This window comes from Amblyraja radiata, chromosome 6 (genome assembly GCF_010909765.2).
Source record: "Amblyraja radiata isolate CabotCenter1 chromosome 6, sAmbRad1.1.pri, whole genome shotgun sequence".
Taxonomy (NCBI): domain Eukaryota; kingdom Metazoa; phylum Chordata; class Chondrichthyes; order Rajiformes; family Rajidae; genus Amblyraja; species Amblyraja radiata.
In genome coordinates this window covers 56,097,808-56,111,776 of record NC_045961.1, presented here as the reverse complement: position 1 = coordinate 56,111,776, position 13,969 = coordinate 56,097,808, and the positions used below count along the sequence as shown (strand labels likewise).

The 13,969-nt window shown below is 42.1% G+C and overlaps 1 protein-coding gene across 3 annotated transcripts in view; it reads left to right on the top strand.

The window, feature by feature from the left end:
- The window catches only part of dclk1 (doublecortin like kinase 1), a 183,738-nt gene extending 170,559 nt beyond the window's left edge, over positions 1-13,179 (top strand). For all 3 annotated transcript variants that reach the window (XM_033022909.1, XM_033022908.1, XM_033022910.1), the window contains one exon: positions 12,140-13,179. In XM_033022909.1, coding sequence (XP_032878800.1) covers positions 12,140-12,197 — 58 coding nt within the window. In that variant the 3' untranslated portion in view covers positions 12,198-13,179. The remainder of the gene's footprint in view (positions 1-12,139) is intronic.
- The last annotated feature ends 790 nt before the right edge of the window (positions 13,180-13,969 follow it).

Below are 13,969 nucleotides of genomic sequence, written 5' to 3'. Positions count from 1 at the left end.
GATATGCAGCATGGAAACAGGCCCAACAAGTCCACTCCGACCATTAATCATCCATTCACGCTAGCTGCGTGCTATCCTATTTTCTCATCCACTTCCGACACAACAGGGGCAATTTACATAAGGCCAATTACCCTACCATCTGGCACGCTTTTGGGATTAGGGAGGAAACCGGAGCACTGGGTGGAAACCCACGTGGTCACAGGGAGAACATGCAAACTCCACAAACACAGTGCCCAAGGTCAGGATCAAACCCGGGACTCTAGTGCTGTGAGGCAGCAGCTCTACCCATTGCACCACTGTGCTGCCTGTTGATGATCATCTAATTTATTCCCAGCACCATTGGCAAGTTTGCTTTAAGCTGCCAAAACTATTTCCCACCCTGAACCCCGCTGCCAATTAATCTCTTTCCTTTAAGCCTTCTCCATGACCCAGCTTTGCGTCATCTCGTATCACCTTGTGTTCCTTCTGTGCCAGAATTTGTAATGCTGAGTGCAGTGACTTGCGAAGTTTCATCACATTAAAACATGATGTCATTGCAAATTGTGGTTGGCCCACATTTTTCTCTGGATTTGTAGTGAATAACAACGGCATAACCTACAACTTTTTATTTATATTGGCAATCCCTGCTCGCATTTAGCCAGCTGTCCAACAACCCATCTGCAACTTGGCTCACTCCCAAGGAATTTGATTTTGATTTTTCTTGGTCATTTTTTGAAAGTATTTTTTGTTTTTTTGCCAGAATAAGAATCAAATTTGTCATAATTCCGCATTAGTCACAAGGGAAGGACCAATGACATAAGCCATGACTGCTCCAGAATTACTCAGAAACTGGGCAAGAAGACTTTGTGCACGGATTCTTTCACTGTTCCCGCCCATCCCTCTGATAGATTTCACATAACACTTCACTTACATGGTGCAACATTAATGCAGCTGGGGAAAAAAGATTCAAAGAGATAATTTTTGCACTTACTGTATATTCCTCCTTCCAACTTCACATTTCACCCCCCCCTCACCTTATATCAAACTCTTTTGTCTACTTTTTATCTCTGACCTTTGTCCACCCATCTGCCCATTAAACCCCTCACCCGTATCCACCCATCACTATGAGGTCATAAGGAATAGGAATAGAATTAGGTCATTCGGCCATTCAATCATGGCTGATCTATCTCTCCCTCCTCACCCCATTCTCCTGCCTTTTCCCCATTACCTCTGACACCTGTACTAATGAAGAAATGATTTGCTATGGCAGCAACCCTAGGGGTATAAATATTGATTTATCTAATTTTAAGCAACCCTTGCATTCCTTCTCTCTCCATCCCTCCCCCACCTTTGTCATCCTGCTATTTTCACTGTCGCCCTGCTAAATGTCACTGTTTGTATCCCCTCTTTATCACCTCTTCCACAGCCAACAATGGACCACTGTGGGCTCCACCTTTCCTTGATCACCCTTGCTGGCTTTGATTTGTTCTTTTCATTCTTTTGTTCTTTTGTACCTTTTCATACCTCTGGTTTCCCTCTCCCCTAACTCTCAGTCTGAAGAAGGGTCTCAACTCAAAATGTCACCTATTCCTTTTTTTACAGAGATGCTGCCTGACTTGCTAAGTTACTCCAGGATTTTAGAAACATAGAAACATAGAAAATAGGTGCAGGAGTAGGCCATTCGGCCCTTCGAGCCTGCACCGCCATTCAATATGATCATGGCTGATCATCCAACTCAGTATCCCGTACCTGCCTTCTCTCCATACCCCCTGATCCCTTTAGCCACAAGGGCCACATCTAACTCCCTCTTAAATATAGCCAATGAACTGGCCTCAACTACCTTCTGTGGCAGAGAATTCCAGAGATTCACCACTCTCTGTGTGAAAAATGTTTTCCTCATCTCGGTCCTAAAAGATTTCCCCCTTATCCTTAAACTGTGACCCCTTGTTCTGGACTTCCCCAACATCGGGAACAATCTTCCTGCATCTAGCCTGTCCAACCCCTTGAATGACACAAAATGATATTTTGTGTCATTCTTCACCTGTCACTCTCCAGGCTTTGTCCTGCCCCCACCTTTACAGACAGTCTGTAGAAAGATGCTTATAAACAATTGAATACAGGCCTAATTGTGTAAAAGCAGCATTTTTAGAATATAAAAAAACAGTATAGCATAAGAATAGGCCCTTCAGTCGACAATGTTTGCGCCGAACATGGTGCTTAAATAAACTCTAATCTTACCTGCACATAATCCATATCCCTCCACTTCCTGCTTATATTTTTGTATTTGTGCTTGTTGTTCTAACAACAGAGAATTTAGTTAGTGTTCCTCAGAATTAAAGTTAGCATATAGGGGTGGCACTGTGGCGCAGCGGTAGATAGTCTACAGGTCCCGTCTATACGGAGTTTGTACGTTCTCCCTGTGACCGCGTGGGTTTTCCCCGGGTGCACTGGTTTCTTCCCACACTCCAAAGACATACATGTTTGTAGATTAATTGGCTTTGATAAAAATGTAAATTGTCCCTAGTGTGTAGGATAGTGCTAATGTACGGAGTGATTGCTAGTCGGCGCGGATTCCTTGGGCTAAAGGGCCTGTTTTTGTGCTGTACCTAAAGTCTAAACACAAAGTTTTATTTAATTTATCAGCAGAGAATTTAGTTCATCTATCTATATATATTACTAAAACTCTCATCGTGTTTGTTTGTATGCGTGCGTTTGCGTGATATCCCAACCCCGCCAAAGAGGTAAGCGATAGTGCTACAGTTTTTGGCCCACCTTAATCACCATTGTCCTGGGATGTAAATGAAACACGTTTCGTTCGGATTGATGTTATATTTTAAAATTTATTGACATTTTAAACGTTACAAAAATCACTCTTCAAACCACTTTTTCACTTGCCCTGCCCATCAGCCGCGTTCAACGTCACAATGACGTCACAATGGGATCCCGAATCTCATTTTAAAAAATCACAATAAAAAAAAACCCCTCAGTTTTAATCAAATTCATCTGTTTTCATTAACGGCTAATTGTTTTAAAGCAAAAAACTTGATTTTCATTGAGAATTTAATTTAAAAAAAAGTGATTTTCATTGTGGGGGTGGGATAGGGGGGAGCTGAGGATGGAGGAGAAGGGAGACCAAGGGAGAGGAGGAGGGTAGGGAGGGGAGAGGGAGGGGAAAGTTGAGGACGTAAGGAGGGTGGGGGAGATGGGGGGGGATAGAGGGAGAGGAGGGGGGAGTGGGGGTGGAAGGGAGTGAGGGATAGAGGGAGAGGAGGTGGGGGAGTGGGATAGGGGGAGGTGAGGAGTGGGGGAGCAGGGAGATGGAGGGAGAGGAGGGGGGTAGGGAGGGGAGAGGGGCTATGGAGGGAGGGAGTGCCTGAGGGTAGGGGAAAGGAGAGGGAGGGAGAGGTGAGGGAGGGAGTTGGGGAGGGGAGGAGGAGTGGGAACAGAAGAGGCTATGGGTGAGTGGTGGAATATTGCCTTGGGGGACAGGCCCAACAGGTCCCCGCCTGGTTTAGTTTTTCATAGAATTAAAGCGAACTTTAAGGATAAACTTTAATTTTGAACTATTCAAAATAATGACAATTTTCTCGCTCTCAAAATGTACTTTTAGACGTGACTTTATACTTCAGTCTTTAAGCAAGTGTCAGCGTCAGTGTCAGCTCAGGAGTGACTCCCGGGATAAATGGACAGTCTGAATCTTTAAAGACATTGCATACTCTTTCAAACCAGAATGGAAGGAAGAAAGAATTTGCATTTGTCTAAAGGATACTTACATCCTCAGGATGACCCCAAATTAGGGCGGTACAGTGGCACAAAGGTAGATTTGCTGTCCAACAGCGCCAGAGACCCGGGTTCACATGTGACTACAGATGCTGTCTGTACGGAGTTTGTATGTTCTCCCTGTGATCAAATGGTTTCCCCTGGGGGCTCCGGATTCCCCACACATCCCAAAGGTTTGTAGGTTAATTGGCTTAAATAAATTGTTCCTAGTGTGTAGGGTAGAACTAGTGTGAACGGGTGATCACTGGTCAGCGCGCACTCTGTGGGCCGAAATACCTGTTTCCATGCTTAATCTCGAAAGTAAAACCTCAAAACCAAAGTATTGCTGGTTTTTATCTAGAAATAAAGGAATTGCAGGTGCAGGTTAGCGCAAGAGGATGCAAAATGCTGGAGTAACTCAGCGGGACAGGCAGACACAAAATGCTGGAGTAACAGCAGAACAAGCAGCATCTCTGGAGAGAAGGCGACGTTGTGGGCGACGTTTCAGGTCAAGGCCCTTCTTCAGGGTCAGGCAGCATCTCTGGAGAACATGGATATGTGATGTTTCAGGTCGAGACCCTTCTTCTGACTCACGGTTGAGAGTGTCTCCCTGCTGGAGGCCTTCTTCCACCTTCTCAGCCATTGTGATGCTCCAACCATCAGCCACCCCCATCCTCCACCTGTTCCACTTTGAGGTCTTCTCCTATGCCAGGAACCTTCCCCTCGACCTGCCTGCCGCGGGTGACTCTGCCCGGAGGATAGCTCCAGACGGTTTCACTCTTGGTGGCTCTCAGCTCTCAGCTCTCAGTTCAACTCTCAGTCTTTCATTAATTGAAAGTGACATCACAAGTAGATAGGGTGGTCACAAAGGCTTTTGGCACATTGGCCTTCATCAGAGTATTGAGTATAGAAGTTGGGAGGTCATGTTGCAGTTATATAAGACGTTGGTGAAGCCACATTTAGAGTATTATGTTCAGTTCTGGGCACCATGGGAAAGATGTTGTCGCTGGAAAGGGTGCAGAGAAGATTTACTAGGATGTTGCCAGGACTCGAGGGTCTGAGCAATAGGGAGAGGTTGAGCAGGCTAGGACTCTATTCCTTGGAGCGCAGGAGGATGAGGGGTGATCTTATAGAGGTGTACGAGATCATGAGAGTAATAGATTGGGTAGATGCACAGAGTCTCTTGCCCAGAGTAGAATCGAGAATCAGAGGACATAGATTTAAGGTGAGGGGGGAAAATTTTGATCGGAACCTGAGGGGTAACTTTTTTACACAAAGAGTGCTGTGTGTATGGGACAAACTGCCAGAGGAGGTCATTGAGGCAGGTACGATTGCAACATTTAAGAAACATTTAGACAGGTATATGGATAGAACAGAGTTAGAAGGAGATGGGTATAGGCAGGCAGGTGGGACTAGTGTAGATGGGACATGTTGGTCGGTGTAGGCAAGTTGGGCCGAACGGCCTGTTTCAATGCTGTATAATTCTGTGACTGTGACTTTATGTCTCTGATTCTCGTGGTCTCAATAAGGTTTTGGGATTTAGGGAACAACAACAGGCAGCTTTATCTGGTTTGACTGCAGCCCACTCTGGCAAGAGTTTCTTATCTCATTTAGTTGAATGATTTCACATAAAAGGAGCATGCCTTCCATCCCAATTTCCAGTCCTCAAGAGTCTAATGCCCTCAGTTGAGCTCTAAATTGGCAATTGTACACAGAGATTGGAATTGGGATTGGTTTATTATTGTCATGTGCATCAAAGTACAGTAAAAAGCTCCTGTATGCATGCTGTCCAATCTATTCCGAGAAAACTATACATGAACATAATCAAGTCAAACCAAAATACATAGAAACATAGAAACATAGAAAATAGGTGTAGGAGGAGGCCATTTGGCCCTTCAAGCCAGCACTGCCATTCATTGTGATCATGGCTGATCGTCTCCAAACAATAAATCGTGCCTGCCTTCTCCCCAAGCTACCATAGGTAAAGCAAAGGGGAAGATACAGAGGACAGAATATAGTTCTCAGCATTGTAGCACATCAGTTCCATAGACATAGTGCAATGTCCGCAATGGGGTAGAGGTGAATCAGACAGTACCCTAACTTACGGAAGGACTATTTGGAAGCCTGATAATGGAGGAGAAGAAGCTGTTCCTGAGTGTGGTGGTGTGCACTTTCAAGCTTCTGTACCTTCTGCCCCACGGGAGCAAGGAGAAGAAGGAATGACCAGGGTGGACGTCTTTGATTATGTTGGGTGCTTTTCGGAGGCAGCGTGAAGTGTAGATGGAGTTGATGATGGGAAGTCTGGTCTGTGTGATAGACTGGGCTGCATCCACGACCCTCTGCAATTTATTGTGGTCATAGGCAGAGTTGTTCCCAAACCAAACTGTGATGCAACTCAACTGTATGCTTTCTGTGGTACATTTGTAGATGGTTGTAAGAGTTGTTGGAGACGTACTGAATTTCCTCAGTCTCCTCAGGAAGGAGAGGCGTTGAGTGTAGCTTCAATGTGGCTGGTTCAGGTGGTAATAATGCCAAGGAACTTGAAGCTCATTGATGCTGATTGGGGCATGTACTTCACCACACTTCCTGAAGTCGATAACTAACTCCTACATGAACGGGAAATTAAATATAGGCACAAGGATTTGCAGATGCTGGGATCTTGCATGAAACACAAAGTGCTGGAGTAACTCAATGGGTCAGGCAGCATCTGTGGAGAACTTGCATGGGCAACGTTTTGGGTTGGAACCCTTCTTGAGTGTGCACTGCGGTCATGGAATAGTTGGGTGGGGGGGGGGGGGGGGGAAGAAAAAGAATGGTGAGGTTTTATCTAAAATTGGAGAATTCAATAATTGTACCGTTGGGATATAAACTGCCTAACGGGTAGCACTGGGAAATTAAATATAGCGACATGTAGCAAGGAAACAGGCCCTTCGGCCCAACTCTTCCATGCAGTCCAAGATGCCCATCTACACTAGTCTCGTTTGCCCGCATCTAGCCCACATCCCACTCAACCTTTCCTATCCATGTACCTGTCTAAATGTATTTTAAATGTTGTTGTAGTACTTGTCTCAACTACCTCTTCCGGCAGCTCGTTCCATATACCCCGCAGCCTTCCCCCTCACCTTTAACCTATGTCCTCTAGTTCTCGATTCCCCTATCTTGGGCAATTCACCCTATCCGTTCCCCTGATGATTTTATACACCTTTATAAGATCATCCCTCAGCCTCCTGCGCTACAAGGAATAAAGTCCTAGCCTGCCCAACCTCTTCCTATAGCTCAGGCCCTTGGGTCCTGGCGATATCCTCATAAATACATCATTAATACGGTAAGATGCAATCCGCAGAGACTGAAAATTGCTCTCGTTTTGGGAACCATTGTTAAAAGATGAGATTCTCATAGAGTCAAATAGCACGGAAACAGGCCCTTTGGTCCAACTTGCCCATGCCGGCCATGATGCCCCATCTACACTAGTCCCACCTGCCCGCATTTGGCTTATATCCTTTCCCTTCTCGTTGCTATTCTCTCAGAGTAAACACGACCTGAGGATATTCTGCACTAACGTTGCTACCTGACAACAATATCAATTTCCCAGAACTTGGCTAAAAGAAAAACTGCAAAAAGATTTTGAAAAAGAAATCAGCCTTGAGTATGAGAATTGGGGATGATGGAAAATGCCATTATAGTTTACTTTCACCGCCACACATGTGCATTCCACTGTTGCTGCTCGAACAGTATATCAACATGAAAACTAATAAACAGTGGCTATTTAATCTTCAGCTATGATTGAAAAAGGATGTTGTCAATGGAATTTCTACTTACACTTTATGTTATAAGGTTCTTACATAGCCTCAGTTACTCGTTATCAGAACAGGAAATTCTCCCAAAAGTTTGTAAAATTCATACAATGCTCATTATCCTGTTTTTAATTTAAAAACCATAAAGCGGCAGTACACAATTAAGATGTTACTAAACCGTATAGTTGTAGCCTTTAGTCTAGAATTTTGGAATTAGGGTAAAGAATTTCTGCTCAGAAAAACTCAAAACGATTCCTGGATCATTTCATTTTTATAATGGTCTTTCTTGTACAGTTTTGAATAAAACAGCTCCTACATTTGGACAGATTAGTTTAATTTAGCGATACACTAAACATGGAAACAGGCCATTCAGCCCACCGAGGTCCGTCAATCACCCGTTCACACTAGTTCTATGTTATCCCACTTTCTCACCACTCCCTACACACTAGAGGCAATTTACAGAGCCTAATTAACCTACAAACCTGCACATCTTTGGGATGCGGGTGGTCACAGGGAGAACATGCAAACTTCACACAGACAGCGCCCGAGGTCAGAATCGAACCTGGGTCTCTGGAGCTATGAGGAGGGTATTGTCATGTATCATGTCTTCACATCTACATTCAGTCTGGTTTAAAATATAACTTGGTCAACGGCATTATATAGACAAGCATGGGAAAATGAATTAGACCAACCTATAATTAAAGATATTTGGGACAAAAGTCTACAACATATACATCAATGCTTGTTAAATGCCAGACATTCTTTAATACAATTTAAAGTACTACATAGGCTGCATTACTCTAAAACAAAATTAAATAGAATTTTCCCACATATCTCTCCTATCTGTGATAAATGTCAATACTCAGAGGCTAATTTAACACATACTTTTGTAAATTGTATAAAAATCAAAAATCTCTGGACGGATATTTTTAGAATAGTTTCTGAAGTTGTTAATATCCAATTGGATCCCGATTCAAAACTAATAATGTTAGGAATATCAGAACAAAGCCTAAAACTTACAACAGGCCAAAGAAACTTCCTTGATTATAGTATAATAACTGTGAAAAAAATAAATACTAAAATCTGGAAAAATCCAACAACCCCCACAATTAAAATGTGGATTATGGAGATGTCGGAGACCTTACATTTGGAAAAGAACTAGACTTGTCTTAATTAACAAACAAGAATCATTTGCTAGAATATGGTCTCCATTTATTGATTTTTTGAAAGGGTAAATTGGCCCGGCACGGAAGCCTGACTGAAGCTTGAACCCAGCAATAGATGAATCGTTATGTTTTATAATCTACGGACCTATCTCCAAAGTTGTATTATTGGTAATTTATTCTATTATTTTTTATCGTTTTTTTTTTCTTCTTTCTTCCTATCTATAAATAAATAAATAAATAAACAAATAGAAGCAATTGATAAACGAGGACCCTTACTACTTTGATAGCCAGAATCCCATCTATTAACAATATGTAATTGATAAACAAAATGCGTTTTGATTATGATATGTATATGCTTCTAATAAAAATATTATTAAAAAATATATAGATATATATAACTCTGGTCCCCTGGTAACAAAACTACAAAATCAGACATGTGTAAGTCAGATATAGGTAGATGTATATAAAATTATGAGAGGCATAGATAGGGTAGGCTGTGAGAAACTTTTTCCCATGGTGGAAATGTCAAAGACAAAAGGACATAGCTATAAGGTGAGAGAGGCAAAGTTTAAAGGGGATGTGCTGGGCACGTTCTTTACACCGAGGATGGTGAGTGTCTGGAACTCGCTGCCGGGTGTGGTGGTGGAGGTAGATACGATAGTAATGTGTAAGAGGCTTTTAGATAGGCTCATGGATTTGCAGGGAACAAATGAATATGGATCATGTGCAGACGGAGTATATTAATTTGTTCAAAAGGGAACTGCAGATGCTGGAATATCGAAGGTACACAAAATTGCTGGAGGAACTCAGCGGGTGCAGCAGCATCTATGGAGCGTTTAACGGCTTCATGTTTGACACGGACATTGCGGGCCAAAGGGCCCGTTCCTGTGCTATACTTTATATTTTTAATATTTCATTTTACCTACCCTCTCCTGAGATAATTGTTTTGTGTCAAATCTTATCAAAACAAAATATTGTAAAATAATTTTATGTATTACTATTTCACCCATGGGAGAAATTTTCTTTTTTTTTTAATCAAAAGCCATTGATATTGGCTGGCAAAGTCATATAAAATCAAAAACCGTGCGCTAACCCCCACAGAATAGACTTAAACAATAATGAGAAAATGAAAATAGTGTGAGTATTTAACAATGCTGTTCACTCTGCTGTGTACATTTCCAGTTGGTTTTATTGAATGCGAATGCATAATATTTTGTAAGTGGCCCATAAACTAACGATAAGCAAATGTGCAGGAGTCTATTTATATTGTGTGGGGGGAGGGAGAATCTGCTGAAGTTTTAGTATTGCATTGCATGATTCGATCTATCTATGCTGTGAAAAATAGAAAACTAATTGCTTACATTACACAAAGAGGCTACTATTCTATGTAATTTTGGCCAATGGCTTATCCCGAATGAAGAAGTGAAACTAGATATTTTACTCCATGGATTTGCAGGATTTCACTGTCTTTAGGGACAAATTTTGTAAACCAATGGACATAATTATAATTTCAGAAACAAGGAACTGCAGATGCTGTTTTACAAAAATAGACACAAAGTACGTTACTCCAGAACTTGTGTCTTTTTTTGTGTAATTATAATTTCACAAGGAAAGCTAGATTTAAGTTAAGCATTAACTATGTATAACAATCGGTCAAGTTGGTTTTGGACTGAAGTATACACTCCAAACTCAGTGCCACATCTTCGGGGGAATTTCCAGAGGGTATTGCAAACGGGCTGGTACTTTTGTCTAGATTAAAGGATGTAGCTGGACATTGATGGTGGTTCTCTACAAGCAGAGCAAAGAGAAAGCTACCAGGGTGCAGAATATCATTTTCAGAATTGTAACGTTGCAGTTCCACGGAAAATATCCAATGTCTGCAAAGAGATAGGTGGGAAAATCAGATAACACCGTAGTTTATGGAAGGACTATTCAGAAGCCTGATAACAGAGGGAGTCTGGTGATGCGCACTTTAAGACTTTGTATCTTCTGCTGGATGGGATCGGGTCCCAAGGAATGACTGGGGTGAGACAAGTCTTTGATTATGTTGGCTGCTTTTCAAGGCAGCATAAAGTGTGGTTGAAGTTAATAGACTTGTAGACATGTTGGGACTGAGAAGGGATAGGAGTAAGACGTCCTGGATGCAGAATAGTATAACGAGAAAATGAATCTCTCTTTTAATGAGGACATACAAAGTATTTAATGTCATCTCTGATCTCGTTCTAACAAAGGCTCCAGTCTTCCTACATTTTAATCAGACATCACAGTAGATGTGCTTATATTCAGTTCTTATAAATAACAATCTTCATGAGATTGGTCTAGTTTTATTTTTCCACTCATGGTGGAAAGGATTTTCAAGTATCAGAAAATTAACTTCAAAAAGTAAACTTTCAAATATAATTTTATGGAAAATAATATTTTATGCAAAGTGCCATTGCTATAATGCTGCAATCACACTGGTTATAATTCTGCGATAGCCTTGCGTAAAATGTACAATATATGATAAGCCTTGTTTCCTATGATCATGATTACAATATAGGTTATGTAGCTATGTATTGGAGGTGGCACAGCAGCGCATCTGGTAGTGTTGCCACCTTACAACGCCAGAGACATGGGTTTGATCCTGACCTCATGTGCTGCCTGTGTGGAGTTTGCATGTTCTCCCTGTGACCAAGTGGGCTTCCGCCGGGTGCTCCAGTTTCCTCGCACTTCCCAAAGTCGTGCTTGTTTATAGTTTATAGTAAATTGCCTCTAATGTGTCGGGAGTGGATTAGAAAGTGGGATAACATAGAACTAGTGTGAACGGGTGATTGATGGTCGGCATGGACTCGGTGGGCTGACAGACCCATTCTATGCTGTATCTCAAAACTAAACTAAAACTAAGTCTCAAGCCACTGAGGGTCGTCAAAGGTTACGGGGAGAAAGCAGGAGAATGGGGTTGAGGGGGCAAAATAGATCAGCCATGATAAAATGGCGGAGCAGACTGAATGGGCTGAATGGGCGTAGTTTTGCTCCTATGCCTCGTGTCTTTTGATATCCAGCCTGTTCCCATGCTGTATCTTTCATTGTGTCATAGAGTCATACAGCGTGGAAACATGCCCTTCAGCCAAATTTGCCCATGCCACACAAGGTGCCGCATCTACACTAATCCCACCTACCCGCGATTGCCTTGTATCCTTCTAAACCTATCCTATCTATGTACCTGTCTAAATGTTTCTTAAACATTGTGATAGTACATGCCTCAACTACCTCTTCCAGCAGCTCGTTCCATATATCCACTACCCTTTGTGTAAAAAATGATCCCTCGGGCTCCTATTGAATCTTTTGCCCCTCACCTACTCTGGGCAAAAGACTGTACATTTCCATGTGCATTTCAAGCAAGCAATCAATCTGTCTCAAACCTGATTTGTTTTCTCATTTGCTATTTTATGACCCTGGCAGACCACCGCTCTTGATAAGGAGGGGCAGATTTTCCGAAGAAGATGCAACCAGGATGTAAAGGGAAGCAACGTGGTACAACCTAACGCACCGGAACACAACTCTGAATCTGAAGATTACTCACCGAGCTCATCGGAGACTGTTCGCTCACCAAATTCTCCCTTTTAATGAATCCCCGTTCTCGTTACCAAGACCCTACTGCTTCGTGCAATTTTATAAATCATTTCCGAAGAAATAATGAATGTTTAGTGAATTAGCTAGGATAATGTTGCACTGATATATGAAGAGTATGGATTCTAGCATGGTTTAAGACAGAAGCACATGGCATGTGAAGGTGTAGGTGAATCCAGCTGCTTTGCGATTCTACCATTATCTGTATTCTTAACCATTTAGGCGCTGTGTTTATCTTGCACCATCAACGTTCTCAGTTTCTGATCATCTATCAAAAACAAATAAGTTATGGTGCAAAAATTATACTCTGTTCAAAGGATTCTGAGTCCCTGCAGGAGAGAAATGTTTGTTGGTATCTGAATCCTGACTGACAATTTAATCAGTCCATTGTGGCAACTCTAACATGATTTTCAAAACAGTTAAATTATTGTAAAACTCCATGATAAGTATTCTGATTCACAAAAATTGTGCGGTGAAACTATGATTGGACAGTATCGAACACGGAGCGTGGGATGGTGAGAGGTGACGAGGATTGTATCACAAGACAGCAGTATTGTATGACATTAAAGATCTAAAGCTCTACAGTTTGATATTTAGTTAACTAGAAAAGTAATGGGATGTATGTTAGAATACTTGTATCAACTGTGTAAAATATTCTACTTTCACATGGATAAACTTTTGCAACTGTACGGTCAGGCAAGCACCATCAAGGCCCAAATCTTCCCAAATGGACTATTTGGTTGAACATTGTAAAAGTTAACTCGTGTGAAATGTCATTGCTTTACAGTAGTCATCATCTGACTAAGTGTGGTGCATACTACAATAAATAAACAAGCCAAATCTGTGAATAAATGATTTATTGATAACCAGAATGATGCATCATGCAAGATGAGTTCTTTCTTATCATTGCAGTAGATTAGTTTAGTTTAGTTTTTAGTTTAATTTACTTTAGCTTCATGATACAGCACAGAAACAAGCCCTTTGGCCCACTGAGTCCATGCCAACCAACGATCAGTCCGTACACTAGCACCAATTTACAATTTTAACCAAAGCCAATTAACCTACAAACCTGTACATCTTTGGAGTGTGGGAGAAAACCGGAGCACCCAGAGAAAACCCACACAGTCACTGGGATGTCACATACAAACTTCGTACAGACAGCACCCATAGTCAGGATCGAACCCGGGTCTCTGGCACTGAGCCACTGTGCCGTCCCAGAGTGGATATTCTATAATTAGATATATTACTATGGCTTTGTCTGTTTACAAGGTGTACAGAACACGTTTAATTCGGTTTAGCATAGAGATACAACATGGAAATCGGCCCTTCAGCCCATGCCGACCATCGATCTCCCTTTTACACAAGTTCTGTTATCCCACTTTCGCTTCCACTCGTGGAGATTTGCAGAGGCCAATTAACCTTCAAACCTGCACGTCTTTGGAGTGTGGGAGGAAACCGGAGCTTCGGTGGAAACCCACGTGGTCCCGGGAAGAACGTACAAACTGAAGCTCTGCCCTCTAGTCTTTGACATTCTCACCTGTTTCCCTGCTGTACAACTCGACCTGACCTTGGGCCGGGTACACAGTGAGATGTCTTATAAATGTCCTCGTTCACTTAGAAGTGCTGTACACCTAATTCCATTGGAGCAAAAGCAGACTAATG